This window comes from Aricia agestis, chromosome 20, assembly GCF_905147365.1.
Source record: "Aricia agestis chromosome 20, ilAriAges1.1, whole genome shotgun sequence".
NCBI classification, from domain to species: domain Eukaryota; kingdom Metazoa; phylum Arthropoda; class Insecta; order Lepidoptera; family Lycaenidae; genus Aricia; species Aricia agestis.
The window spans coordinates 5698761-5725485 of NC_056425.1; the positions used below are offsets into that span (position 1 = coordinate 5698761).

The 26725-nt window shown below is 39.0% G+C and overlaps 4 protein-coding genes across 5 annotated transcripts in view; 2 read left to right on the top strand and 2 right to left on the bottom strand.

Annotated features, from left to right (window-relative positions):
- Positions 1-14: 14 nt before the first annotated feature.
- LOC121737419 (ribonuclease kappa-like) lies at positions 15-1218 on the bottom strand. Its single transcript, XM_042129095.1, has 3 exons — positions 1061-1218; positions 865-984; positions 15-452 (listed from the first exon to the last, which is right to left on the bottom strand). Exons 1-3 carry the CDS (start codon positions 1133-1135, stop codon positions 351-353), a joined length of 297 nt encoding a protein of 98 aa, XP_041985029.1. The 5' UTR covers positions 1136-1218; the 3' UTR covers positions 15-350.
- Positions 1219-1474: 256 nt separating this feature from the next.
- Positions 1475-10498, top strand: LOC121737417 (pleckstrin homology domain-containing family F member 2). 2 transcript variants are annotated; one of them, XM_042129093.1, is made up of 9 exons: positions 1475-1580; positions 1750-1814; positions 2198-2399; positions 4210-4335; positions 5115-5221; positions 7037-7199; positions 8406-8509; positions 8892-8973; positions 10069-10498. In XM_042129093.1, the coding sequence occupies exons 1-8, from the start codon at positions 1565-1567 to the stop codon at positions 8949-8951; spliced, it is 843 nt and encodes a 280-aa protein (XP_041985027.1). In that variant the 5' UTR covers positions 1475-1564; the 3' UTR covers positions 8952-8973; positions 10069-10498. The 2 variants fall into 2 exon arrangements, with proteins under 2 accessions (XP_041985027.1, XP_041985026.1); XM_042129092.1 differs by lacking the exon at positions 8892-8973.
- Positions 10499-12072: 1574 nt separating this feature from the next.
- LOC121737416 lies at positions 12073-14001 on the top strand. The gene has a single exon (XM_042129091.1). The coding sequence runs from the start codon at positions 12186-12188 to the stop codon at positions 13974-13976; it is 1791 nt and encodes a 596-aa protein (XP_041985025.1). The 5' UTR covers positions 12073-12185; the 3' UTR covers positions 13977-14001.
- A 1390-nt stretch (positions 14002-15391) lies between these two features.
- The window catches only part of LOC121737415 (midasin), a 37997-nt gene continuing 26663 nt past the window's right edge, over positions 15392-26725 (bottom strand). Inside the window, exons 31-41 of the mRNA XM_042129089.1 lie at positions 26615-26716; positions 26263-26427; positions 25663-26019; positions 25018-25189; positions 23781-23920; positions 22882-23004; positions 19003-19184; positions 18393-18601; positions 17545-17750; positions 16277-16630; positions 15392-15773 (exon numbers count right to left, since the gene is read on the bottom strand). Of these exons, the coding sequence (XP_041985023.1) occupies positions 15585-15773; positions 16277-16630; positions 17545-17750; positions 18393-18601; positions 19003-19184; positions 22882-23004; positions 23781-23920; positions 25018-25189; positions 25663-26019; positions 26263-26427; positions 26615-26716 (2199 nt within the window). The 3' untranslated portion in view covers positions 15392-15584. The remainder of the gene's footprint in view (positions 15774-16276; positions 16631-17544; positions 17751-18392; positions 18602-19002; positions 19185-22881; positions 23005-23780; positions 23921-25017; positions 25190-25662; positions 26020-26262; positions 26428-26614; positions 26717-26725) is intronic.

The following is a 26725-nucleotide window of genomic DNA, read 5'->3' on the forward strand; positions in this document are numbered from 1 at the left end:
ATAAAATAAAAGCATACTAAGCATAACATTTATAATTTATTGGAGAAAAACAATTAGAACCAATTTACAACATACCTATAGTTAATTACAGCATTTTTATAACATTATGGATCAAATAATACTCTATTTGAAGAAATCATACTCATGTTTATGACACATCAATAAAATGCATTCTTATAATTTCTCAATCTTATATTGTGTGTTTTAAATATACATGGTAAGAATAAAATAAATTCACTTTTATTCCTTGAGAAACTATGCCATGTTAGAAAGGCATGTGCCATTATTTCCTAGCACTTTGAAAATGGAATGGAACTATTTATAAATTAATATACTGTGTATTCTTAACTTTACATGCTAACTGAAGAGCGGTTATTCATCCAAAACTGGTGACCCGAAACTAGTAATGTGATGACATACAGCAAAGCAGCAATCCAGCAGTTCTGGGCATTCTGAAAATGAAAATGATTTTACATTATAGACAATCGAAATGTAAGACAGAAATATAATTGAGTACAGCTTATATCAACAACAGCTTCAATAGTATCATGAACTTTTAATAAGTTTCATGGATGGACACTGCTGTAAACAATATCTTCATGTGGATTTTTATGTTATGTGTGTTGAGGAAAACAAGATTAAGTACATCGCAACGATTACGCTCCACTAAAAAGGTACCTACTAAAGTAAGTAAGAAGAGTGCAAAATAGTGTGTATTTATTTTCTTTTGACCTTGAACCTCCAAGAATCCAAGCTTAGTTTCTTCAAGAAACTTTAAAACAAGAGAATAATACACAAATTTTACTCAATTAGCATCAAATTACTGGTCTATAGCGCAAATTATAACAAATTAACAAGTCATACCGTTGAGTAACCAAGTTCCACTTCAGCAACGAAGTCTTCGATACTATTGTGTGCCTCACCAAGCGGAAGATCTTCTAGCAGAGCCACTGCTTTTATTTGGTAAAATACGCCCATGAGAGTCTGTATAGATAAGTTTTCATATAGTTCAGTGTGAAACTTGGTAAAATAAATTAGGAGGAAAAATGTTTAAACATACCAGTTGGATGATTCCCCAAACACTCAATACAAGTCCACACAGGGATAGTTTCGGGCCACAAATTGTAAAAGCCATTTTGTTCGTTTATTTTATAAAACTACGAACAAAATAATTTTGGTATCGACCAGAATTTGTCAATGAATAATGTCAAAATTCAGAAAATGAAGTACACTCACATGATTTTTCCTAGTCTATGGTTTGTCATGTATTTTAAACTAAAAAAAATTTTCACAACTATATTAATTATATATTATTGTCGCTACGTCCAACGATTTACGAACACGGAAATCCTATGTTAAGAAATCGTTACATATAAATTATAATAACGTATTTTAATTTTCTGAAAAAATAAATACATTTGCCTCATATTCAGATAACATAAAAAACTATGAAATGACAGCTACTGAATGACACATTTTTTATCCGTCATTTGTATTTTGTAGACCGTAATTTTTGCTGTTCTATATATCCGTCGAAATAGTATTATAAATAAAAGCTAATATAATGGTGGATCGTTTAGGTGGGTAATATATATGTAATTTAAGTGCTACAATATCTTACCTTGATGTTCAAATACCATGCAAAATGTAATTTTTTGTTGGATGACATTGTTTGTTCATTCACTGTTTGACGTCAATTTAGAGTTGTGTACCTACTGAAATTTTATGTGATAACTTTCCATTTTACAGTAAATAGTGAAGCAAATGCTAGAAGAATTGCTATGGTCGAGAACTGCTTCGGCAGTTCTGGACAGGTATGTATTATTTTTATTGCAGGCATATTGAAGATAAAACTAAGTCAGCTTTTCCCCTATTATCAACCGACAAAAAGCAAGATAAAAGTCTGTAACAAGTACCTACATTACGTGGGTTCGATATCATTTTATCAACATGATTATTTTTGCTAGCAGTTATCTCAAATTACGAAAATAAAAATTTATGTACCAATGTGAAAGTTTTAATTGTATAACTAATGAACTCCATGATAAAATTTTTAGTTTAACATGATAATGTTTGTCAATCACAAAAAGAGCAACTTGAGCAAAAAAGCTATTTTGTAATATCCGACATCAGTTGGCTTTCTATTCCTTACATTAAACTTAGAATGATGATTCTTGATATTATGATAAATTTTCAGCCATTGGCAGAGAAGGGCAGAGTGCTCGTTGGCGAGGGTGTCCTGACAAAAATGTGCCGGAAGAAGCCTAAGGCTCGTCAATTCTTCCTCTTCAACGACACATTGGTGTATGGCAACATTGTGATAAACAAAAAGAAATATAACAAACAACATGTGATTCCACTGGAAGAAGTCAAACTGGAGTCTTTAAAGGATGAAGGCCGTAAGTAATTTTCTTTTTCCTTTCTAATATTCTACTTGCACCAGTCTGAACTAAAGTAAATAGTGGATTGAAGTTTATCATGTAACCTCTCTCATTCATTGTACTTATGCAAATAGAAAGTGTGGCATTTTGTGTGGTTTTTGGTTTTTCAAATCATAGAAGTAACCCTATACACTAAAGCCACCTGCGATTTGCCATTAGCATTAGAAGGGTATCCTGGATTTACCTCATAAGGGACTGGACTTCCAGCCAAGTAAAGGAATGCTTCGGCAACAGTACAATTAACCTAGACTGATGCATGCTTGCCTTACATGAAATATTTGAAAATATACAAATTTTTTTTCAATTTACTATGTTAATAAAAACTTAAAAGTTTGAAACAAAAAAATAATTGTTTTTATTTCTTTCTTTGTACTTATTAGTAGGTCATGCACCTTTTCATAGTTTATCTTGTAAGATGTTATTGATAAGATGTTATTTTTACCATACCAAGACAAAAAATATCAAATATTTTAGAAGTGTATGTATGTTTGTTATGGTTTGTAAAATTACATGTTGGATGATTGGTGATATTAATTAATATTATTATAATATCTATAGACACTTACACCATGTCAGTCTGGTCTCATGCTTAGTACCTAAAGGACTGGTGCCAGACAACGAAATACATTTATGACTTTAATACCATACCTATTTTATATTTATTATATTATCATACATATTATTTAGTACACATTTGACGTGGGAGAGCCATGCTTTGGCACGAATGGGCCTGCTCGACCGGAGAAGTACCACGGGCTCACAGAAAACCGGCGTGAAACAGCACTTGCCCTGTGTTTCGCCGAGTGAGTGAGTTTACCCGAGGCCTAATCCCCTACCCTTTTCCCTTCCCTACCCTCTCCTATTTCCTTCCCTACCCTCCCTTATTACCCTATTCCCTCTTAAAAGGCCGGCGATGCACCTGCAGCTCTTCTGATGCTGAGACTTGAGAGTGTCCATGGGCGACTAAAGTTGTTTTCCATCAGGTGACCCGTTTGCTCGTTTGCCCCCTTATTACACACTCAACCATTGAGCCACAGAGGTTGTTAAACTGTTTAAATGTAGTTTATATTGTTACCTAATTTTTTTTATGAAAGAATAGTTATATCAAATTTTTTAAAATTTATAAAAGTAAACCTTGGTGAATTGTGAATCATATACACCATTATCATTATGACTCAGAGTGTAATAATATTATTTTTATTTGAGTGCTAGTCAATGACGTGACTCAGTAAATATTATTTGTATGTATTGCTGGGTTTTTCTTATCTATATTGTGATTTGTGTCTGACCAAAGCTTCATCTTAGGGTCACTTCACTTTACAATTTGACGAGCTGATGTGATACAATGCATGTTTAAACTATAGTTTATAGTTTAAACATCCAAATTGGAACAGGCAGCCTGATTATTTCTGGGATAAAGAGTATCTTTTGTCCTTTCCCAGGAGTCAAAGTATTTCCATACCAAATTTCAGCGAAATCGGTTCAACTATGTGGGCGTGAAGAGGTGACAGAGAGACAGACACACTTTCACATTTATATTTTCCAAATAATTACTTTAAGTCCTGGGAAAGGACAAAGAATACTCTTAATCCCGGAAATAATCGGGCTGCCTGTTCCAATTTTGAACCGTCATTTAAAAATCATGACTTTCTTGTTGCATCTTTACTTTACAATATGGAATGACCTATTATAATTCTCTATATTCAACGCACCAAAATTAATATTAAAAAAACCTGTTCAATTCATGAAAAAATATTATTTTTTTCAGAGTACCGCAACGGTTGGCTTATTCGCACCGCTTCGAAGTCGTTCGCTGTGTACGCGGCCACGGCCACTGAGAAAGAAGAATGGATGGCACACATTGAGAAATGCATAGAGGACTTGTTACGGAAAAGTAAGTGCTTTAGATTAAATTTACCAGAAAACGAGACTTAGGCCCGTATTAATAAATAGTCAGTACTCAAGATGCATCTCGGTCTCAAGACACAGTTCAGGCTCTGTGATTGGTTGGCTGTCAAAATTTGGACCAAGAGCCGAACCGCGTCTTGAGACCGGGTCACATCATAAGTACTGACTGAAGAAACACTGACAGAGTTTGGCGATAAACTGACAAGTTTCTTTTGTCAATCTGTGACTATTTATTCTTTGACGTAAAGAAACTGCTTCTATGATGAACATCCTGGGTGCTGGTAAGCCGGTTTCTCGTCCCAAAAGTAACCACTATGTAACATTCATAACACGAGATAAAATTTCATGTAAATCTCTCAATTGAGGTGCCAGTCGGCAGCGGGCGACATGAAGCAACCGCAGCCGACGTGTCGTCGCGACACTACTGGTATACTGTGTATTTCTATAAAAAAAATCTCCGCAGCTAGCAACACATTTTACATAGAAATACATAGAAACCAGTGGTGTCGCGACGACACGTCGTCTGCTGCCGCTTCATGCAGCCGGCTTCCAACTTGTCCTTTGAATCACATTTCTGGTCCAAAAATTTACATATCCACACCGGTAATGTGATTTTAAAAAAGTCAGGTTTTCTTAGTTCAAGATGATCAGTCCCTTATCATTAAGTATAGACTTAATATTATAAACCCTATTGTTTAAAATGTATAACGGCCGCAGTCCGTACTCAGAGACATTTAATACAATTCAAAACTTTTATTTTTTTAGGTGGCAAGCAACCGCCGTCGGAGCACGCGGCGGTGTGGGTGCCGGACAACGAGGCGGCCATCTGCATGCACTGCAAGAAGACACAGTTCACCGTACTCAATAGGAGGGTAAGTTACTGTTAAGGCGACGCCTTGATAATTTGGCTGTAGCGATATCGATTTTTCTCAGCAATAACTAAATTAAGAAATTAAAGTTCATTGTCAGTATTCATCATGTCTTTGTCTTTCAATTTCCCATAGCATAACACGATTGGTCAACTTTTATAACAGAATACGAGGGCTGCTATTTATGTATCCGGAATTAAAAAAAGAAACAAACATATATCATTTAATATGGTTTTATTGCTTTTCAAAATATTCGCCGCGATGATCGACACACTTTTGCATACGCTGGAACCAATTTTCATAGCACTTTTTCCATTCTGATTGAGGTATCTCCAAAACGTGCATTTTGAACGCATCAACAGCCTCTTCGCGGCTCGAAAAACGTTGACCACGTAATTTGTTCTTCGCGTATGGAAATAAAAAGAAATCGTTAGGTGCCAAATCAGGGCTGTACGGCGGATGACCAGTCAATTCGATCTTTTGACCCTCCAAAAACTGAGTTGTTTCAGCTGAGGTGTGACAGCTAGCATTGTCGTGATGTAATATGATTCTGCGTTGTCGGTTGACCTTTCTTATTTCTTCAAAGACTTCTGGTAAACAAATGGTCGTATACCATTCAGAATTAACCGTTTTACGATTCTCTAATGGCACTGTAGCCACATGTCCATTAATTCCAAAAAAACAGGCGACCATTTGCTTCAAAGTACTTTTTGCACGAGTAACTTTTGTTGGTTTCGGCTCATCTTGGGACACCCACACCGTTGACTGTTGTTTAGTTTCGGGGTCATATGCATAGATCCAAGATTCATCACCTGTGTAGATATTATAAACGGCTTTTGACGTACCACGGTTGTATTTTTTTATCATTTTTTTGCACCAATCGACACGAGCCCGTTTTTGATCGATTGTCAAGTTGTGCGGAATCCAACGCGAACATATTTTTTTTACAGCCAAATATTCGTGTAATATCTTATGTATGCTCGTCATACTTATGCCTAAGGACGCCTCTATCTCGCGATATGTAACATGACGATCACGCATTATTAGTTCCCGCACAGCATCTATATTTTGTGGGACAACAGCTGTTTTTGGGCGACCTTCTTTATTTTCATCCGTGAGCATAGACCGCCCACGATTAAACTCACTGTACCAGTGATAAACAGTGATTTTTGATGGTGCTTCATCTCCAAAAGTTGTGGTGAGTTGAATAAAGCACTGTTGTTGATTTAGCCCACGCCGAAAATCGTAGTAAATCATTGCACGAAAATGTTCACGCGTTAAATCCATGGCAAATGAAGACACGCAATTTTCAAAATGACGCCACAATGGAAAAATAATTGACAGTCACATGAAACAAAATGTATTCTTCAACCAAAGAGTTCTATTTTCAAATGTTGTAATTACTTTTTAAATATTGTTCTTGTAAGTGGCCAGTTCCGGATACATAAATAGCAGCCCTCGTAATTAATCAAAAGGACCTCTGTAAAAAAGGGATTCCAATTAGCCAACAGATGAGAGTGATTTAAGCTTCCAAAATTTGTACATAAATTGGTTCAAGTAATCACTTTAATTTGCCCATAGCTTATATGAAACATATTTATGATTTTTAAATTACGCGACAAAAACCATTTTGTCGCTTACGCCCTTTCCATTTTTGCTTGCTTTGCTTGTTTTCTATGAGAGACCGGGCCGATCTCTCATAGAAAACAAGCAATCTAAAACATATGCAACACGGTTTTTTACTTTAACGCGGCGTCACCGTAATCTGTCAATGTGTACATTCTAAGTTATCTAGATAAATTTATCTACATTCCACAGCATCACTGCCGCAAGTGCGGGTCTGTAGTGTGCGGGCCGTGCTCGTCCAAGCGCTGGGTGCTGCGCGGTCAGAGCGACAAGCCGCTGCGGGTTTGTCTGCAGTGCTACGACGAGCTGAACCGCGAGCGAGCCCGCTCCGCCGCGCCGCAGGAGGCCCCGCCCGGTGTGTACACGCCCTTTTGTATACTAATGTGTTATAACATAAATATGATTAAAAAAAACACGCTTTTATTCGATAATTTTAACAAATTATTGCATTGTTGTTGTCTTATAACAGTTATAACTGACTACTGGAGATAGGTAAAAATCGTTCTCAAAGATTCCGTTACATACATACAGCCCAAGCTAATAAAAGTGTGTTAAAAATATAGTGCTAGTTTAGACACAGTGAAATTGCCCGTCACCCATGCAGAAACAGGTCTGAATTAGGTCTTAAGCTCTTCGTGACAATTGAAGACGTGAGTGGAAGAACACGATAAGTATTGTAGCCAAATATAGAGTATATTTCGGTTGTAACGACGCCGAAGGGACCATGTAAATGTCGTCGCGATATCCGGAGGTCTCAATACACGAAATAATAAAATTATACATGGATGGGTCTTATTGAAAAACGTGTTATAGTGCACTGTTTAAGTTTAGTTTTCAGTGCACGCTGTAAGGTGTATTCCTTTGTCATAATTCCTTCTAAATCTAAATTATTTTGGCCTTCACCAAGTAAACAGAACTAAGTCTTTATTTATTTTTATTGCCTCCGCTGATAATAATTGTAATTGGTTGTAAATTTATGTCTAGGAGCCATATTTACAGGTAAAAGAAACACTGTTTACACATTGGAATTCGTTGTCTTACTGATTCATTTTTTTTACAAAATGCACATGCTTAGCATTCCTACATGTAACAAGCAAAGCATTTGTTTGAATATCTGTGAACGTAAACAAAGAATAAGAAAGCTTAATGGTTTTACAAACGAGTCTTTGCCTTTGTCGACTGAGTCACAATATCCGCATTCTTACGAAAGTATGCTTTAAATTCAAGGAGCGTAAGTTTAGCGTCGCTATATTAACCAAAATGTCGTTACAACCGAGGTCGTTACTAACGAAATCCACTGTATTAGCAAGATAATGAAGTAGATCAGTTACAAGGTTTGTTCAAATTATTATGTATAAATGTCCGTATGTTACAAAATGCTACTTATCGTGTTCTTCAACGCACGTCTTCAATAATTATTCGAATCAAAATATTTTGAAGTGAAACTTGAGAGTGAAATGTCAAGGTCACGTCATGAGTAGTCAAAATAATAATAATATTGTGCCAACACTATGGACACTATACCAACCATAGTTCAATATTTTATTGCATTTAATTTCAGGCAAGCCGGTAGCCGACGCGGCCGGGTCCGGTGGCGACTCGTCGGCCGACGACGACAGCGACGACGACGACGACCGCGACAACGCCGACGAGAAACACGACGAGGTGAGAATACGACGAGATAGTTTTTGTACATAATAGAATTCGACCAAGTCAAGTTAACACGACGAGACAAAACTAAGCTTGCACGCCGTCGAGATGTAGGTGTACCGACGATTGAGGTCAAATATGACCCACACACAGAAAGTGCTTGCGAAACTGTGTGAATAGTAATATATTACACACAGCCTTAACTTGGATTAATAAACTTGCAAAAAATATTAATAAAATTAATTAATAGCCAGCAAAAATAGTAAATTTTTAGAAAACGTTAAATAAAATTCAGGCAATTTATTTCATAAAAAAAATTATTGGGTCAAAATCTACGTCAAAATAGACCCATATGTCAGACAGTATCTGCTGTGTATAAAGAGATGTTTATTTTTAGGGTTTCACTAGCTATAACGGAGTCAAAAACGGAATCGGAAATAAAGTGACGACCGTATAGTATTTGAGAATACTGAGTTGGTGTAAGTCTTCCATATTGACCAATGTCAGAGCTTCACATAGATTTTTCCCACTTTTTGTGTGATTTTTTTTTCACATCGTCATCGCATTTTCCGTATTTCTCTAGTGTTGCTGTTTGGAGTGTGGTTCTTGCTTTGTTGTCATGGTTTTGAAGCAACATCTGACACAATTTTGTACATGTTTTTGTAACTTTTGCAATTTTTTGCCTTTTCGCCTTCAATCACTCAAGATATTTTTTTAACACTGTATTATAAATACACGTTTTAAAATATTAGATTTAAGACATAATAAGTTTTTGTTTTAGTTTTAATAATTAAGTTTATGCTAACAAATATGTATGATTTTTTAAATTTTGATTTCCCCGTATGCCCTAATCATACAACATAATCTAGTACACAATAATATGTTCATGCATTGTTTTTGTTTCCGTTGTTTGTTGTTTTTTATTTTACTTTTTGCCTTTTTCACCTTTTTTATATTATGAAAAAGTATGTCTTCTTACTGTTTGGATCAAAATTGACCCAGCTATTTTTTTTTTGTAAGAATAAATTGGTTTGTGTCAAAATATTGATGAATATTTTCTCTTAAATAAAGCATTTTTATACAGGGTGCAATTAAACCTTGCTGCCAAATTTTAATATAGTATAATCCTTGTTAAAAATAAAAATACACGTATTTTTTCTTTTATAATCACTCAGTACTAAAATGTTGAGAAATAGCTTCCGAATGTTATCCTAAAAAACACTACAATTAATAGACACTACAAGTCGCCCGCGCGTGACGTACCCACACGCGCGCGCCTCCCCCTGCGTCACCCCCGCTCATACCCACCGCCGCGAGTGACCATTCTGCAACGATTTTAAATGGGATAAAATGTCATTTAAAAAATAACACCCAATTTCTTTTGGTTAAATGAACTCTTCTAGTGATACCTAAGCTCTCTAAGGAAAAATTTGGCAGGAAGGTTTAATTGCACCCTGTATTGATACGTATTTAAAATTAATTAAACTATATTGATAGCACTATAACTATCTGAACTGATGGCACCATCCAACACCAAAGTAATGTTACGAAAATATATATCTTTTCTTTTCCAGCCAAAGTTCTACGGGGATGGCGAAAAGACTGATGAGACAAATAACCATTCGTCCAAGGAAGCAAAGTGAAATACAAAATTTTAATACAAATATACACTGTACACACATACACACAATAGAAGCTTAAAATTAGGGGCTCCCTAAACGGCTGTCACTTTTTACAATGCAGAATGTAAATTATGAGAATTTAGAACGAAGTTACACTGGTCCTTTGCGTCGTCGAAACGACGTTGGCGTTGAGCATTTTGTTCAAAATTTAGATATTCCTAAAACACTACCACAATATTTAAATAGCATTTACTACATACTTCTATACTCAACTTTTACAATTATGGATAAAAATTACGTCCACATAATATCTATTTGGCGAAGGTAGTCAGAAAAAAATTGAGCCGACCACAGAAATAAATCAAGATAGAATGGCGACGCGCGTGCGTTGCTAAGGAATCGCTCGTGTCAATTTTTGCTTTGCTTTTAGTTAAAACAAATAACTTACCCGTGGCAAGATATACCTCCTTTTGACCGATTACTTTCGTACTCCTGTTTTTACAATTAGACACTGCACAATGAGGCATTTTTGCACAACCACTCCGTAGTAATCAAGTCGAGACGTGCGCGCTGACTGAATGAACGTTCAACGAATCTTGCACGACAGAGCAAGATTGAAACACGCGTACTCCACCCGCTTAGCCGTTCTATCTTGATTTATTTCTATGGAGCCGACATTTTGAATGGATTCAGTTTCCCAAAGGAGATGGCTTATATTATCAGTCATTTAAAGTCTATTAAGTATGTGATATCTAAAGCACCAAGATGCCTTCACTTTAGATCAAATTTGATAGTTATATAATCAATTTATTACCTATATTTTTGTAACGAGGTAATTGTTATTGTGTTTTCCGAAGACAGCGATATCAAGTGTCAATTATTAAGCTTTCCTTTGCACTAAAATACATGTTGAGAAAAAAACTCTTAAGTCCATAAAAAAATGTCACAACGTTTTTAAAGCATTAAAAATTAAAAAAAAACTACTGCAAGACAAAAATATGTGTAGGAAGTATTTTTTCTCAACTTGTATCGTTTGTTTACTTAATTTAATGATTTTACTATCTACTGTTTACGGTGTTCCGTTATAAATATTATTGCCTTTCTTGAATAAAATGTATTCTAACCCTTATTATATTTTATACACTTCTATTTATAACAATAATTAAACCCTCCTTCATCGAACTGCGCTCGAAATAAACCTCCAATTGGAACATCGCATATGCAGATAGTATATTCGAAATAATTTAATATTACACATGATTTAGTATATTTTATAAACATAATAGTTTATATTTTGCTATTATATTTGTTGATTACGAAATGGTTTACACAAAATCTATACCCCTCCACACAATGTGTAAGTCCATTTTGTACATTTGTATGTATATGAGTAGTAGTTGTAAGCGGTGCATAGTATAGGTTATGTTTTGTTTCGCTGAAACAATTAATTTATATTAATATTTAATTCAGAACATGGTTACTATAAATTGAGAGTTGTGAATAGAATGCTGTCGCAATTATAGCACCAAAACAGGATTAAAGTAACAAAAAATGCTGACAGATAAGCTATAATTTTAACTTCGGCGCCATCTTGATTTTTTTGGCGGCCATTTGCGTTACACAGATCCTCTTGATTTCTAGTGTCCATGCTATTAGGTATAGTTCGCGAAGTTTATTATTAAAATTAATTATTATTTATAATCTTACTATAGGCCTAAAATGTTAACAAGTTCTGTTTTTTTTATTCAAATTAAAGATACAATGTTCAATTTGGTTGACAATATACAGATCATATTTTAATTTGTTTTTAATTTAGCATAATATTTCTAAGAAGTTAAAATTGCGGTAAATAGGTTGTAAGATTATTACTATTATTATTACTTTACTAAAGTTTTTTCTACGAATCTAGATAACCATCTCTCGATATTTTCAAAGCATTTATCCTTCATAAATAAAGCTTGCCAATGCAGTTTAAAATGCATCCATTAGGAAACAAAAGATGACAAATGATTAGCACAAAGCAATGATATAAAAGTGCACGCGTTTTAGTATTACTGTTTACTACAACAATGTGGCTCATATTGCTCATATTTTCGTCCGCTACAGGTTTTGAAATCAAAGAAAACCTACAGGTTGATATTATAGAAAGTGCAATTAATATAGCTAATAATAACTTTAATTTTCGAGTCCAAACGACTATAGTTTCCAAAGATGTTCCTAGAGAATACATCGATAAATTCATATCAACTTACAAAGGAACTGTGACTATAGAAACGAACGACGAATCGCCTAAAACGCAGGTGGTTGTTCTAGTGAAATCCTTTAACTCCTTTATGAAAATTCTGGACAAACTCACGCCGGATCTAAAAGGAAACTCCTTGTTACACAGTGGCGCTAAAATTCTGATAATGATCATGTATTATCCACATAGACTGGCCAACATCAACAAAATTCTATGGAAGTACTATGTAACGGATGTTATTGTAGTTACTAGAGATAGTAACCGTAGAATCGCTTTATATACCTACTATCCGTACAAAGATCATTTCAACTGCCATAACTTTCAGCCCAGTTTTATTGAGTATACTAACACAAGTGTTAAAAACTTGTATGTTGATAAAACTAGAAATATGCGCGGCTGTCCCCTCTACATATCAACGGACAAACTCTTTCATCCTATAACAGAGCAAAAAGTTACTTTACAAGTTATTAAACAAAGTCTTACAAGGTTACTCAGTGCTGCTATGAATTTCACTCCCATTACTACGAGTATAGACTACGTAAATATAGATTCTGATTCGTCAAAAAACTGGTCTGCTGCGCTCAGTGATATACTGAAAGGAACTGCCAATATGTCTACTTGTACCGTCACTTTGGGCATTGACGGTTTCAGCGTGCTGGACTTCACTATCCCCTATTTCAGGGTAAGACTAGGATGGTTGGCTCCCCCGCCGCAACCTGCGCCTATTTGGTGGCCGTTATACTCACCCCTCAGCGGATATCTCTGGCTTATACTATTACTGGTGATTGTACCTGTAAATAGCTTACCGCTGATCCTGAAGTTGAAAAGTGTGAAGCGGTTTTGTCGTCGCTATTTTAAGAATTTCGACAAGTTGCAAAACGTCGCGTTTCGTTCTTGGGGCATTATGATGGGTCAGACGATACGATTTGCGCCAACACGTTTCAGGGATTTCTACATTATCGGCCTGTGGATTTGGTTCACATTCGTCATACGAAGCGCGTACCAGAGCGTTTTAATCGGCGCTCTAAAATCGAACGTGACGATCGGGAAATTCCTCAGCGTGAAAGAAGCGGTCGAAAACGGCTACCGATTCGGCGGAAAAGAGGATGTTATTGTTCATTTTGAACACGATCCGACTATAAAGGAAAACTATGAGATAATAACGCAGGATAAGTACGTAGAGAGATTCAGAGATGTACTCGACGGCCGGACGAAATTTGTCTTCGCAATGTTTTTAGAATACGCTTGGGCGTATTGCCTGACCCAAGGTTGGAGCGAGGAAGAATGCGGCCATGTCATACCTGACTCCATAATGACAGTACCAGTGGTGGTATGGATGAAGAAGAATTCCGCTTTCAAAAAGTCCATATCACTTTGGGTGGTAAGGTTCTTAGAAAGTGGCTTACTGGATAAAGATACTATGAAGAAACCGCTAATGAATTCTTTGAGGATTCTTGATCCTACCCCGCTCACTATAAACCAGCTCCTGAGTTGTATTCTGTGTTTGCTCATAGGCTACGTAACTTGTTTTATCGTCTTTCTGTTAGAAATTGTGGCATACAAGACTAAAGCTTTTGAAAAAGTCGATAAGTACATTTTGTCTAAACTAAGGAAATAGACTACAGAAGCGTGTAGGCATGGAAAGCAAATGCTACAATATTAATAAATAATTAAATATATAAAGTATAAAATATAAAACAATTATTTCTTTTGGTAAAAATATATATTTGTATGATTTTGAAAACATAAACATACTCTACGTCTACCTCTACGTCCAGTATTCTCAGTTCTTACCGACATAATACATCATGTCAAAATAAACTTATAATAATCTAATTTTGTAAAATATTTAACGTGTACACGGTTTACAAGAAATCTATACCCACAGAAGAAAATAAAAATAGAGGCACTTCTTAGCAATTCAAAATATACTATAACGAAAAAAAAATGTTTTCGCCGCATAAAGTCTTATAGAATACAAAAAATAAAATTAATTGTATTATTATTTCTTAATCCTATATTTTCCTCTTCGAGAAATACTTATTGCTTCACTATTTACAACATTACATCTGCATCCAGAGGCGGATTTTAACAAAATGCATATCTTAAACAAAACATCTTAACCAAATGGACTTTGGCTTTATTTATAACATTTTAGAAAAGTTGTTACATACAAATAACAATATTGTGTGCTACAATTTATTCTTTATTCGCTAGTTAGCAGTGTCGGTAGTTACCGCTCTCTATTGTTACAATACGCGCACCTAACAATGGATAGCAGCAGCAGTCTTACCCCCAAAACTGATACGATCTTGATTTACGAGTCTGATTAGTTCCAAACTGAGCCGCAGCACGATCGTGCGCTAGTATGGGAGATCGCAGACGGCACACTTTTTGTGTGATCGAGTCTGCGGCGCACATACAGTTTGCATGCCGCAGACTCAATCACACAAAAAGTGTGCCGTCTGCGATCTCTCTATAGCTGTCAGAAGTGGGAAAATCCGTTGAGATCGAATTAGTTCCAAATTGAGCCGAAGCACGATCGTGCGCTAGTATAGCTGTCAGAAGTGGGAAAATCCGTTTAAATCGAATTAGTTCCAAATTGAGCCGCAGCACGATCGTGCGCTAGTATAGTTGTCAGAAGTGGGAAAAGCCGTTGAGATCGAATTAGTTCCAAATTGAGCCGCAGCACGATTTAGCGCTAGTATATATGTCGGAAATAGCAAAGGCTTTGAGATCGATCTTATTCGATTCTGATTCTGTCAGGAGTAAGCCCGGGCGCGCACTAGCGGCCAAGCCGCAGCGGCCAGGTGCCTTACTCCCGAAGCTGATATCGATTTCGATTTTCGATTTCAACGGTTTTTTGACATTTTTAGACATATTTTAGATGTCTAAAATGTCAAAAAACCGTTGAAATCGAAAATCGAAATCGATATCAGTTTCGGGAGTAAGGCCCCTGGTCGCGGCAGCCATCGAGATAGATACCTTAGTATGAAACCGCCATAGACGACGCGCACCTGGCCGCACGGCGGCCAGCGGCCACACCATACTTTCGATGGCCGCTAGTGCGCACTCGGGCTAAGTCATCACTTCATCAGGCATTTTCCCTACATGTTTTATTTCTAAATTATAAGAAAAGGTATGCGCGATAGATTATAAAAATAATGCGCCCGCCGCGCTGCGCCCCGTTATAAATTGCACGTACGTTAGTGGTAAATATTACTTACTAGCTAGTTGTATTAGCGGCTAATTCAAACCACTGTCTTAGCGCGTCACCCAGCACATTCGGTAAAGCGGTAATGTCTCTCAATATGAGATAGAAGGGCAAGGGGAAAGTGTCCAAATATGGGACGAAGCCGCTGAGAGTGTTCGACACGGGGTCCATCACAGGCCGACGGATGTCCATTATGGAGTCCTGGAAAAGAAGAAAATAAATAGTAAGTACTGTTTCATTTTAAGTGGTGTACGTTTGTTGTGTGCGTCATGTCAATTTACTTGTAATACTCCTATTTAATTCTGGCTGTGTTTTGTCCCTTCTGTGTTTAATAAAGATGTTTTTATTTATTTATATCAAAAAGTATGAAGTAAAGTTTTATGTAGTAAGAAATCATCTAAATAGATCATGGAGCTAAGTCAGCTAAGTAATTTGATTGAGTAATGTCTCTTCTAACGTAAAGTAACTATCACTAATTTGACATAAAACGACCAAATAACGTTGGTCCGCCACCTGTCCATAAAAGAACTTCAATGATCCTACTACTTGTGCAATATTAATTTTGTTTAAGGGCAGAGAATATTTTTTTCCATTTAATTTGATTTTTATAAGTAACATAAAATCTTTTTCAAACATCTTTTCTTATTTACTGCGAGTAGATTTATACTAAAATGTAGAAACGATTTTAAGTTGCACTATCTCACCTTATTGTCCGGATTATCTATGATGACGTATACCAGGAATATTCCTTGTTGCCTCGCGCGGCGCACGGCTTGTAACACTTTCGTTTCCCCCTCCGAGTATATCCCTCTACCGTCACTCACTATAACCAACAATTTAGCATTCAAAGCGTCGCTCCTAGCAGATTGCTGGTCAAACATGACAGTGCAGAAGTCCAGTAATTGAGCAATCTTAGTCTTGGTTTGTTCGAAGCGCAGTTGTTCTAGAATCTTCGAGCCCGAATGCTCTGAGAATTGCTCGGTGAATGGATGTAGTAGATTCGGGTTCTCGCCGAAACTAAGCACTGCTAGGTCACCCGATTCGAGCAGGTTGAGTGCCTGGAAAGAGAATAAGAAAGTCAAGACCAAAATACGTAATGCAAATTAGCTTTTTAACATAAATATACACAACTATACTTATGTATAAAAGCATAAGACTAAATAAATGATTATGCATTGTTTGGCATACAGATTATAAAAGGAAAAAGTATATTGTGTATTATATTTATAGTTCGCCGCAGGACAGAGTGAAATTCAGCCATTCACATATAACTAACTGCCTGTCTCTTTTACTCGCATACAACAATATTAGTATATCGTTTTCACGCACACAATATTACTGCAGTCTTCTTACCAAGACACCAACAGGGCGATTCACGATTAATAAATAAATTCACGATTAATTAATAATAATTAATTCGACTCGGATTCGGAAACTTCAGTCTTCATCGCGCGACATCCAGTAATCGCTCGCCGCGCTGGGCATTGACCAATAGCTATGTCCACACTGTGCCTTTTTCTGTTCATCAAGGGCATGCGTCATAGCGCAGTCAACAGCGCACGCGAGGCATGCCCGCGACGCATGCGCTCTGACCATATCCAAAACTTTCGCTTTGTTCGTTTCTTCTGGAATTTCTTATATAACCAAATAAGCCGCACATATTCCACACAGTTAAATGTTCTCGTCGCACATGCTACAACATACAATAAGCAACCGAACAAAAATGAGAATGTTAACGTTGCTTTTTTTGACGCATTCAATTATTGAAAAAGCCAAACGAAAGTTGAATAAAAATAAGATGGCGAAAATTGAAGATGAAAGTGCATAGTGCGGACATAGCTAATGACCGCACGGTAAAGTTTTCGAATCCGTGTCGAACAAGAATCGCCCTGCTTTTCTTATTGGTGTAGCCAAACACAAACATAACAGCTACAATTCCCTCATATACATGATCAATCTATTTATTCCTTACCTGCGACACCAGCGCCAGGCTCTCAAACGCTAGCTCCTTGCTCCTGTTATCAGCCATGGAACTCGAGTCGTCTATAGCTATAGCGATCTTGTATTCGCGCTTGGCCGGCTTAGTCCGCCGCAGCCAGATACGGTCTTTGCGGAAGTGAGAGGCGATGTATGGAATAACACGACGCATGTTGATAGCGCGACCAGTTCGGAAATCACCTGGAAATTTTTATTTATTTTCACTACATAATAATCTTAAGTTATTGAGTGCTTTGTCATGTTTGACACTCACAAAACACTAGAAGCAAATAGCGCAAGAATTATTACTACTTTCCGTAGTCCATATAAAGTCTTCCTAACATATTTTATTAGATTACTAAAATTAAAAGGATATAACTGAGGCCTTCCATTCGCTTCTAATTTCTAACGTAATAGACTGACAGACTAAAACACAAAGACACCTTCGCATTTGCATAAAATATTAGTATTTAGGTAAGACTTTAGTTGTCACATTCCGTAAAAGTACATGCTTGATGATAACTCACCGGCCATCCTCGACCTCGCAGTCGGCTCCAGCATCAGGCGCAGTCGCTCGCACAGCGCCCGTGCCGCGCCCGCCGCCCCGCGCCACGCCCCCGCCGCCTCCACGCTACCCGTCCCGCTCACACACGACATAGCCTGGCACGTGATCACTCACCGGCCATCCTCGACCTCGCAGTCGGCTCCAGCACCAGGCGCAGTCGCTCGCACAGCGCCCGCGCCGAGCCCGCCGCCCCGCGCCACGCCCCCCGCCACGCCCCCGCCGCCTCCGCGCTACCCGTCCCGCTCACACACGGCATAGCCTGGCACGTGATCACTCACCGGCCATCCTCGACCTCGCAGTCGGCTCCAGCACCAGGCGCAGTCGCTCGCACAGCGCCCGCGCCGCGCCCGCCGCCCCGCGCCACGCCCCCCGCCACGCCCCCGCCGCCTCCGCGCTACCCGTCCCGCTCACACATGACATAGATTGGCGAGATTGTATGTACTGCTCTAGGGTGAGATCGTCAGCGTACTCTTTGTTCTCTTCCAACCTGTAATGAAAAAGGAATAAAATCTGTTAATAATAATAATGGACACAGAATTTTTCAATGTTAAATGTCCCTGAAATTTATAAAAGTTTTATTGCTTTCAGCAATTTGTGACATACATTGCAATGATTAAGTTTATCATTCAGCTTATTCGGAAGTCTTTCTTTACTTTATATCGGGCGGCAGACACTAACATCGCGCCAGCGATAAGCGCTTGTAAATATTTAAATAAAAAAACATGTAATAGTATACTTGTCACTGTATTTGGTAAGATTTGATTTGACCAAGACATCAGATCACACTGAAACAAGTGAAGAATACATCCCCCCTTCCCCATCTCAAATATTATGCAATCTGGTACTTACCAGCCTTAACAAACTTAAGAAACGAACAATAACACTTACCTAGTATGATAAGTAGTGTCCCGCCCTCGTGGTACAGTCTCAGTCACAACTTTGTCTCCCTCTATCTCTATCCCCGTCTCGCCCGTCGCGTCGTCTCCCTCTTTGTTCTTGCCTGACTTCGTCTCGTCCTGCTCTTTACCTTCTTTTATCTTCTCTGGTTTTAGTTCCTCGGATTTTTCGATCTAAAAAATAAAAAAGACAATTTTAATCACTGCAAGAAACTAGTCAAATGTTTTATCACTGACAGCTGTTTCGCACCAATGGCTGCGCAGCCGCAACTTTATTGGCCAATAAGAGCAGAGTTATGTCAGAATTAATTTACATTCAAAACAAATGATTATAACACCTTATATAACACCTTTTATACGTGGGAGAGCCATGCTTCGGCACGAATGGGCCGGCTCGACCGGATAAATACCACGTTCTCACAGAAAACCGGCGTGAAACAGCGCTTGCGCTGTGTTTCGCCGAGTGAGTGAGTTTACCGGAGGCCCAATCCCCTACCCCCCCTAGAAATGCCGCAGTTGAAAAACAATTTGTTACCCCAGGAGGGTACCAACTGCGTTGGAGAATCCCTCTCTGGACGTCCATGCTCAGGAACCCCTGGAACTGAACGTGGACGTCCAGGCTGCCCCTCGTATTCTGGGGAGGGCAAAACTGCGCTCCAATCTGCTCGGGGCAAGAGCAAACACACAAAGGCACCCCCCTCGATATTAAACATGGACTTTAGTAATATCAGGGGATTACACTCCAACCTTAATGCCGTCCATTACCACCTTGAGACGGCAAGGCCGGCTTTGCTCTTTTTAACCGAGACGCAGATATCATCTCCGAGTGACACATCATACCTTTCCCACCCAGGGTATTACCTCGAGCACTCCTTTCTACCCAAAGCTGGAGTGTGTGTGTATATCAGAGATGATATCAGCTCTCGCCGCCTCAGCAATCTTGAGGTCATGGACCTATCAAACTTATGGCTCCGCATAGATTGCGACGACCACCCTCGCGTCTATGCGTGCCTATATAGGTCCCATAGTGGTGACCCCGAGACGGACCGACTCTTGGAGCACCTACAAGCTGCTTCAGATTTTGTGCAGCGGCAGATCCCATCCGCAGAGATCATAATACTTGGCGACTTTAATGCCCACCACGCCGACTGGCTCAATTCCAGTAAAACTGATCACGCGGGGAGATCTGTCTGCAACTTTGCCCTTGCGAACGACTTGACACAACTGGTTACTACGCCTACGCGAATCCCAGATGTGGATGGTCAGAATCCTTCCTTGTTGGACCTCCTGCTGACTTCAAATCCTGACGGCTACCAAATATCCGTAACCGCACCACTTGGTTCATCGGATCATTGCCTTGTTAGGAGTTCTGTGCCACTTACGACGGTGTTAAGACAGCGCGCTGTTAAATACCGTCGTGTGTGGCACTACAAGTCAGTAGACTGGGATGGGATGCGGTCGTTTTTTGCATCCTATCCTTGGGGGCACGTGTGCTTCTCGCCGGATGATCTCGACAACACTGCCAACTCTGTTGCCGATGTGGTGATGCAGGGGATGGAACTTTTCATTCCGACCTCTGTAGTGCCAACTGGCGGCAGATTTCGTCCCTGGTTTGGTTCATCCCCCAAAAAAGCTTCTCGCCGGAAGCAGGAGGCTTACCAATCCTGGGCCAACGCAGTGTCTGCTCGAGATTTAAATACCAGCACATATAAAAAGGAGTACAACCTTGCCTCTAGGTCCCTCAAGAAAGAGATTACTCGGGCAAAGCAACAGCACGTCAATAGAATTGGCAAGAGACTTGAGCGCCTCCCCTCGGGAACCCGTGCATTCTGGTCTCTGGCCAAAGCTATTGAAGGAAATTTCTGCAAGCCAACCCTACCATCCCTACACGTAGGAAATGGATCGTTGGCCCAGGACGCAAAAGACAAAGCCGATCTTCTGGGCAAGCTCTTTGCGTCAAACTCGACCCTGGGTGACGGGGGGCAGAAACCGCCGACCATACCGCGATGCACGAGCATCATGTCGGATATACGGTTTCATCAGCGCTCAGTGCGAAAAGCCCTCTGTTCCCTTGATATCCAAAAGTCGAGTGGGCCTGACGGAATCCCGCCTATTGTGTTGAAAAAGTGTGCTCCAGAGTTGGCTCCGGTCTTGACGCGTCTTTTTCGGCTCTCCTATTCCACTGGCATCGTCCCGGCTTCCTGGAAGACAGCCTTGGTGCACCCGATCCCCAAAAAAGGTGATCGCTCAAATCCTTCCAACTACAGACCAATCGCTATAACCTCTCTCTTCTCGAAGATAATGGAATCCATTATCAATAGCCAGCTTCTTCGATACTTGGACGGCCAGGGATTGCTAAGCGACAAACAATACGGGTTCCGTAAGGGTCGCTCGGCTGGTGATCTCTTGGCATACCTGACTCATCGTTGGGCTCAGGCAATTGAGTCGAAGGGAGAGGCATTGGCTGTTAGTTTGGACATTGCGAAGGCCTTCGATCGGGTTTGGCATAAAGCGCTGCTATCAAAGCTTCCATCATACGGGCTACCCGAGAAATTATGTAAGTGGGTCACTAGTTTCTTAGCAGACAGAAGCATAAAGGTCGTAGTTGACGGCGAATGCTCGGAAACTCAGTCTGTTAATGCTGGTGTCCCTCAGGGCTGTGTGCTATCGCCTACTCTATTCATACTGCATATCAATGACATGTTACAAACCAAAGGCATTCATTGCTATGCGGATGATAGTACAGGTGATGCTGTATATACCGGCTCCCCTAATATTTCTCGGCAAAATGTCACTGAGAGTCGAAACGAACTTGTGTCTAAGGTGGAGAATTCATTGGAGAAGGTCTCTGAATGGGGTAGACGTAACTTAGTCCAATTCAACCCCGCCAAGACACAAGTCTGCGCGTTCACCACTAAAAAGTCACCAATGGTCGTTTATCCTCGTTTCGAGGGCACATCTTTAACCATCTCCCCTAGCATTGAGATACTTGGCGTCAACATATCGAGCGAAGTCCAGTTCCGATATCATCTTGAGGGTAAGGCCAAATTAGCCTCAAAGAAGCTTGGCGTTCTTAACAGAGCGAGACAGTACTTCAGTCCGGACCAACGCCTACAACTCTACAAGGCGCAGGTTCGGCCTCATATGGAATATTGTTCTCATCTCTGGGCAGGGGCGCCAAAATACCAACTGCTCCCTCTGGATCGTATCCAACGAAGGGCTGCTCGAATTGTTGACTGCCATAGTGTTTCAAACAGCTTGGACCCCCTGGAATTACGCCGAGATGTTGCTTCACTCTGCATCCTCTATCGGTTGTATCACGGGGAGTGCTCTGAGGAATTGTTCGGAATCATACCACCTGCAACTTTTCGCTATCGTCCCACGCGAAAAACATACCATCCTCATCACCTTGATGAGTGGCAGTCTTCCACAGTGCGTTTTTCGCGTAACTTTCTGCCGCGCACTGTAAAACTCTGGAATGGGCTGTCACCAGCAGTATTTCCGGACCGATACGACCTGCAAACCTTCAAGAAAAGAGCGTATACCCTCTTAAAAGGCCGGCAACGCACCTGCAGCTCTTCTGATGTTGCGAGTGTCCATGGGCGACGGTAGTTGCTTACCATCAGGTGACCCGTTTGCTCGTTTGCCCCCTTATTTAATAAAAAAAAAAAAAAAAAAAAACACCTAAAATAATGTTTGTTTTTCTTTCGCACGTAACCAAAAAGCACACTACATTTGACATAGGGCACAAAATATTCTGTTTATAGTACGGAGTTGTTCTAAGTAACGGTGCTTTTAAATCTGCAAAATTTCTTTTACTTTAAAGTTTTTCTATGGTTAACTATTGCATATTTTAATAGTAAATATTTACCTCAATATCTTCATCAACGTCCATAGCTACATCATCATCTTCTTTCATCTCCTCTCCTTCTTCATCTTCATGCTGCAGGGTTGGTTGCTGGTCTGCTTGTTCTTTTGTAGCAGCGTCCACCACCTTAGAAATGTAATAAGATAAAGTATAAGTATTAAAAACTTCTTCCAAATTCAGTGTCATGTAATATTTTTTTAATTTTCTGTTTCAGTAGCGAAATAAGCCGTATGAAATTCAGTTATATGAATTACAATTATGTGCAAATATCAACCAGAGGGATCTCTAGTTTTATAACCCTTGTATTAAACTAGAATTTTGTTCGAAATTACAAGATCTTTGTCTAGCGTACTGAAATCATCACATAAACAACAAAGAAAAAAATGACCTTCGCTCGGCTGCATAACCAATATGAATGCTACGCCGTGCCCGCAATTTAGTTGCTCAAAAATTCGGTTATCGCGCGAGAAGAGCGGGGCTAAAATGGTCGCTTTGAAGAATCATATTATGAATCATGTTATGATTCACTCTTTTAAAACCGCAAAATGCAAGTCTGCTTGCAATTCATAGTAAGTACCTGGATAACCGAGCTTTGCTCGGTATAGCAAACACTCATTGACTTCGTGTTACTTAATAACGCCATCTACTGGTCGTTAAAACAATTAGTTGCCAACAAAATAGTATTATTATTCGCCAATAGATAAGGTCAGGAAGAGTCATATTTTTCAGTTTATCGATTATCGATAAAACGAATAAAAAGACATTTTCTGAAAATGATTCCTAGCTAGATCGATTTATCGCCCCCGAAACCCTCTATATACTAAATTTCATGAAAATCGTTGGAGCCGATTCCGAGATTCCAATATATATATATATATATATATATGGGGGTTACGGGTTACCTGTATATCATCTTTCTTCCCCTCTTTAGTATGTTGGTAGGCGTCTGCGTCCTTCTCCCCGTCGGCGCCTGTATCATCTACACCGTCGTCCTGTTGCTCCATGGTATGTGCTTTCTTGTGTTTCTTCTCGTTTATGTCACCTGAGAAAAGACAATTATTTATAGTTTCTTTAAGAGGAGAGTGACTTTGGCAGACTACACAAGTAGTTTTTACTCAACCACGACAAAGCCAATAGGAACGCTGATTTTGGTTTTAACGTAGCACTGAAGTAAAACTAATGATTTAGATTTTAGATGAATAATCGTGGATTTACACGGGTGACTAAAGCCGCACTAACACTAAGCGTCTAAATGGCAATTCGACAACGCCGCATGCGGCTAAAGCCGCAAGCCTCAAAGTCGTGCGGCCAATGGCCGCATGCGGCTGGTGACTAAAATCGACCGTGCAAACGCTCAGTCGCAAGCGATCGCTTGCTGCAAATACATAGCGGAGATCTCGGGCGCAATAGGCGATTTTTGTAGAATGTTTAAATGGGGTGGCGATTCGCCTTGGACTGCAGGCGATTCGACTGATGACTTGCCGCGCGACTAAAATCGACCCGTTAGTCACCCGTGTAAATCGAGCATAAAGGTGACAGATGATTCGTGATGATGGTATGAGTAATATACCAGCCTGCCTAGCATACGTCAACGAGATATCTCACCCTACATATTTTCTCGAAGTTTGATGGTTTGTCTCTTTATCTCTATTGACCCTAGCATGACATACATTTTTTCTCGCGTAGATCTATCATCGAAATAACACATTTTTATAGAGTTTTGTCGAGATAATGTCGAGATTTTGGCGTATGCTAGGCAGGCTGGACATATCAGGACAGCTGTTGTCCAAACGCTGTCTTTTTTTCCAAGACAATACTAACATGACAGTCATAATATCAGACTTCTGAGGACCGAGTGTGAGTTTTTGTGTCACATTCGATTGTGAACGCGTTTGGCGTTTACTAAGATTTTGAATGGGATTTGTACAGCGCCACCTAGCGATGCTCACAAAATCTTAGTAAACGCCAAACGAGCTCACGATCGAATGTGAAACAAAAAACTCACACTCGGCACACTGTCTTTTGCCAAATGTGTATTTATTATTGCAAATGGAACATAGGGATAATTTATGTAGTCATATTATAGTTTAACGTAATCAAACCTAATCACATAACTTTCTTTTAAACTCATAAACTCACCAAGCGTCCTCTCCTGGTCAGTCTTGCCGGGTTTGTTCTCGAAGCGTCTCTGACTGTTCTGTGCTTCGGCACGAGTCGCCTGCTTGTCGCCGCGGTGACCTTTGTCGCTTTTGTCCAACTCCGCGCGACCAGTAGATTGTTGGTCTTCGCCAACTTGCTCTTGTGTTTGCTCCTGTTTAAGTTTTAATAATAAAATATTTAGTAATTTATTGGTCAATGACACTAATATTATGAAGGTGAAAGTTTGCGAGTTTAAATCTTGTTACTTCTTCTCGTCTAAGCCCTAGATTAGTTAGTTATATAGTTATGCCCTGGATTAACACATAGGCTACTTTTTAGTGTGGGAAAATATCACTATTCATTTTCCCTAATCAACCGCGGGTAACACCGCAGGGCACAGATAGTTAAATATAATTTTGTTTGGTTATTCGAAATTGGAATTACTGATATAAATCTTTATTATAATCCGAATAATATAAGACAAGTAGTGTAGTAATTTTATTAATGCTACGCATCGCAAACATCAAATCTTTATATTATTTTATAAGTGTCGAAAAGGCCACATTTTATGCCATAGTTTCAGTTATATTATTGTGTGCGTGTATATGTACAACAAAAGTCTTTTAAAATAGAATAATAACTTACAAATGGCGCCGCATCATCGTCCTTAGCTTGTTCCGCGTTCGTTTGAACATTATCATTGGTCCCTCTCTCCATTTCTGCGTTTTCAGCTTTATCTTCAGCAGTTGGATCATCATTGGACGGATTTGCTTGAGGATTCGGATCTTCTCCTTTCTCTTCTACTTTATCTTCTTCGTTGATATCATCGTTGTTCTTTGGTAAGTTATCTTCTTTGGACTCCGGTTCTGGTTGTTCGTCCGGAGTTTCGTCTTTATTTAAATCTCCTTGATTATCTTCGTTGTCACCTTCTTCATCTTCATTTTCCGCTTCGTCTTTAGATTCTTTTTCTGGACCGTCTTCTGCTTCTTGATTTTCGTTATCCTAAAGGCAATATATTTGCATTTAGATAAGGTTTTTTAAATTTTAATATGCGCATTACACACATCTTAAACAACATTTATAGTCTTACTTTCTTACTTATAAAACATCTACAGTCTATACACGTTATAGTCAAACAATATATAACTATAACGTCTAAAAGTTTGGATTTGTATTTGATTTGTGTGGAGTAAGGGGGTGATCGTTTAAATTAACATCAATAATTATAATGGTAAGTGATCTTACCTGTTGTTCTGTATTATCGTCGCCATCTTCCTCATCGCTGGAAACTTCTAGACCGTTTTTGTTGTCTTTTTCTTTGTCTTCTTCATTTTTATCGTCTTGTTCTTCAGGTATTTTGTCTTTCATGACGTCAATGTCAAATGGATTTTCCGTTTCTGTTTCACCGTCCTAATTAATGCAATTATTAATATTAGTGTCGTACGAAGCATCCGAAAATGTGTATAAACTTTTCTAAGTGTCTAAACTTTTTTACACGAACGAAGATTTTTTTCATGTTTCAACTACTAAAAGACTAATTTTTGGTCATACATATTTCGACGACATTTTCCTTAGCAATTTCATACAACTTAAGTACCTTATCATCTTCCCCTTCTTCACCATCCGCATTCATATCTTCGGGTAAATCAAAATCTTCTGGCTCCGGATATTGTTGTTGATTGCCGTGGTATGGATCAATCTGAAAGTG

What these genes read in the sequence shown, in the direction of transcription:
- LOC121737416 (XM_042129091.1), top strand. Translation starts at nt 12,186, where the DNA reads ATGTGGCTCATATTGCTCATATTTTCGTCCGCTACAGGTTTTGAAATC.
- LOC121737417 (XM_042129092.1), top strand. An exon ending in GCTTCGGCAGTTCTGGACAG is followed by an intron (nt 1,815 to 2,197) that starts GTATGTATTATT and finishes ATAAATTTTCAG; the next exon opens with CCATTGGCAGAGAAGGGCAG. An exon ending in TCACCGTACTCAATAGGAGG is followed by an intron (nt 5,222 to 7,036) that starts GTAAGTTACTGT and finishes TACATTCCACAG; the next exon opens with CATCACTGCCGCAAGTGCGG.
- LOC121737419 (XM_042129095.1), bottom strand. Translation starts at nt 1,135, where the DNA reads ATGGCTTTTACAATTTGTGGCCCGAAACTATCCCTGTGTGGACTTGTA. An exon ending in TTTGGGGAATCATCCAACTG is followed by an intron (nt 985 to 1,060) that starts GTATGTTTAAAC and finishes TTATCTATACAG; the next exon opens with ACTCTCATGGGCGTATTTTA. An exon ending in TGGAACTTGGTTACTCAACG is followed by an intron (nt 453 to 864) that starts GTATGACTTGTT and finishes TTTCATTTTCAG; the next exon opens with AATGCCCAGAACTGCTGGAT.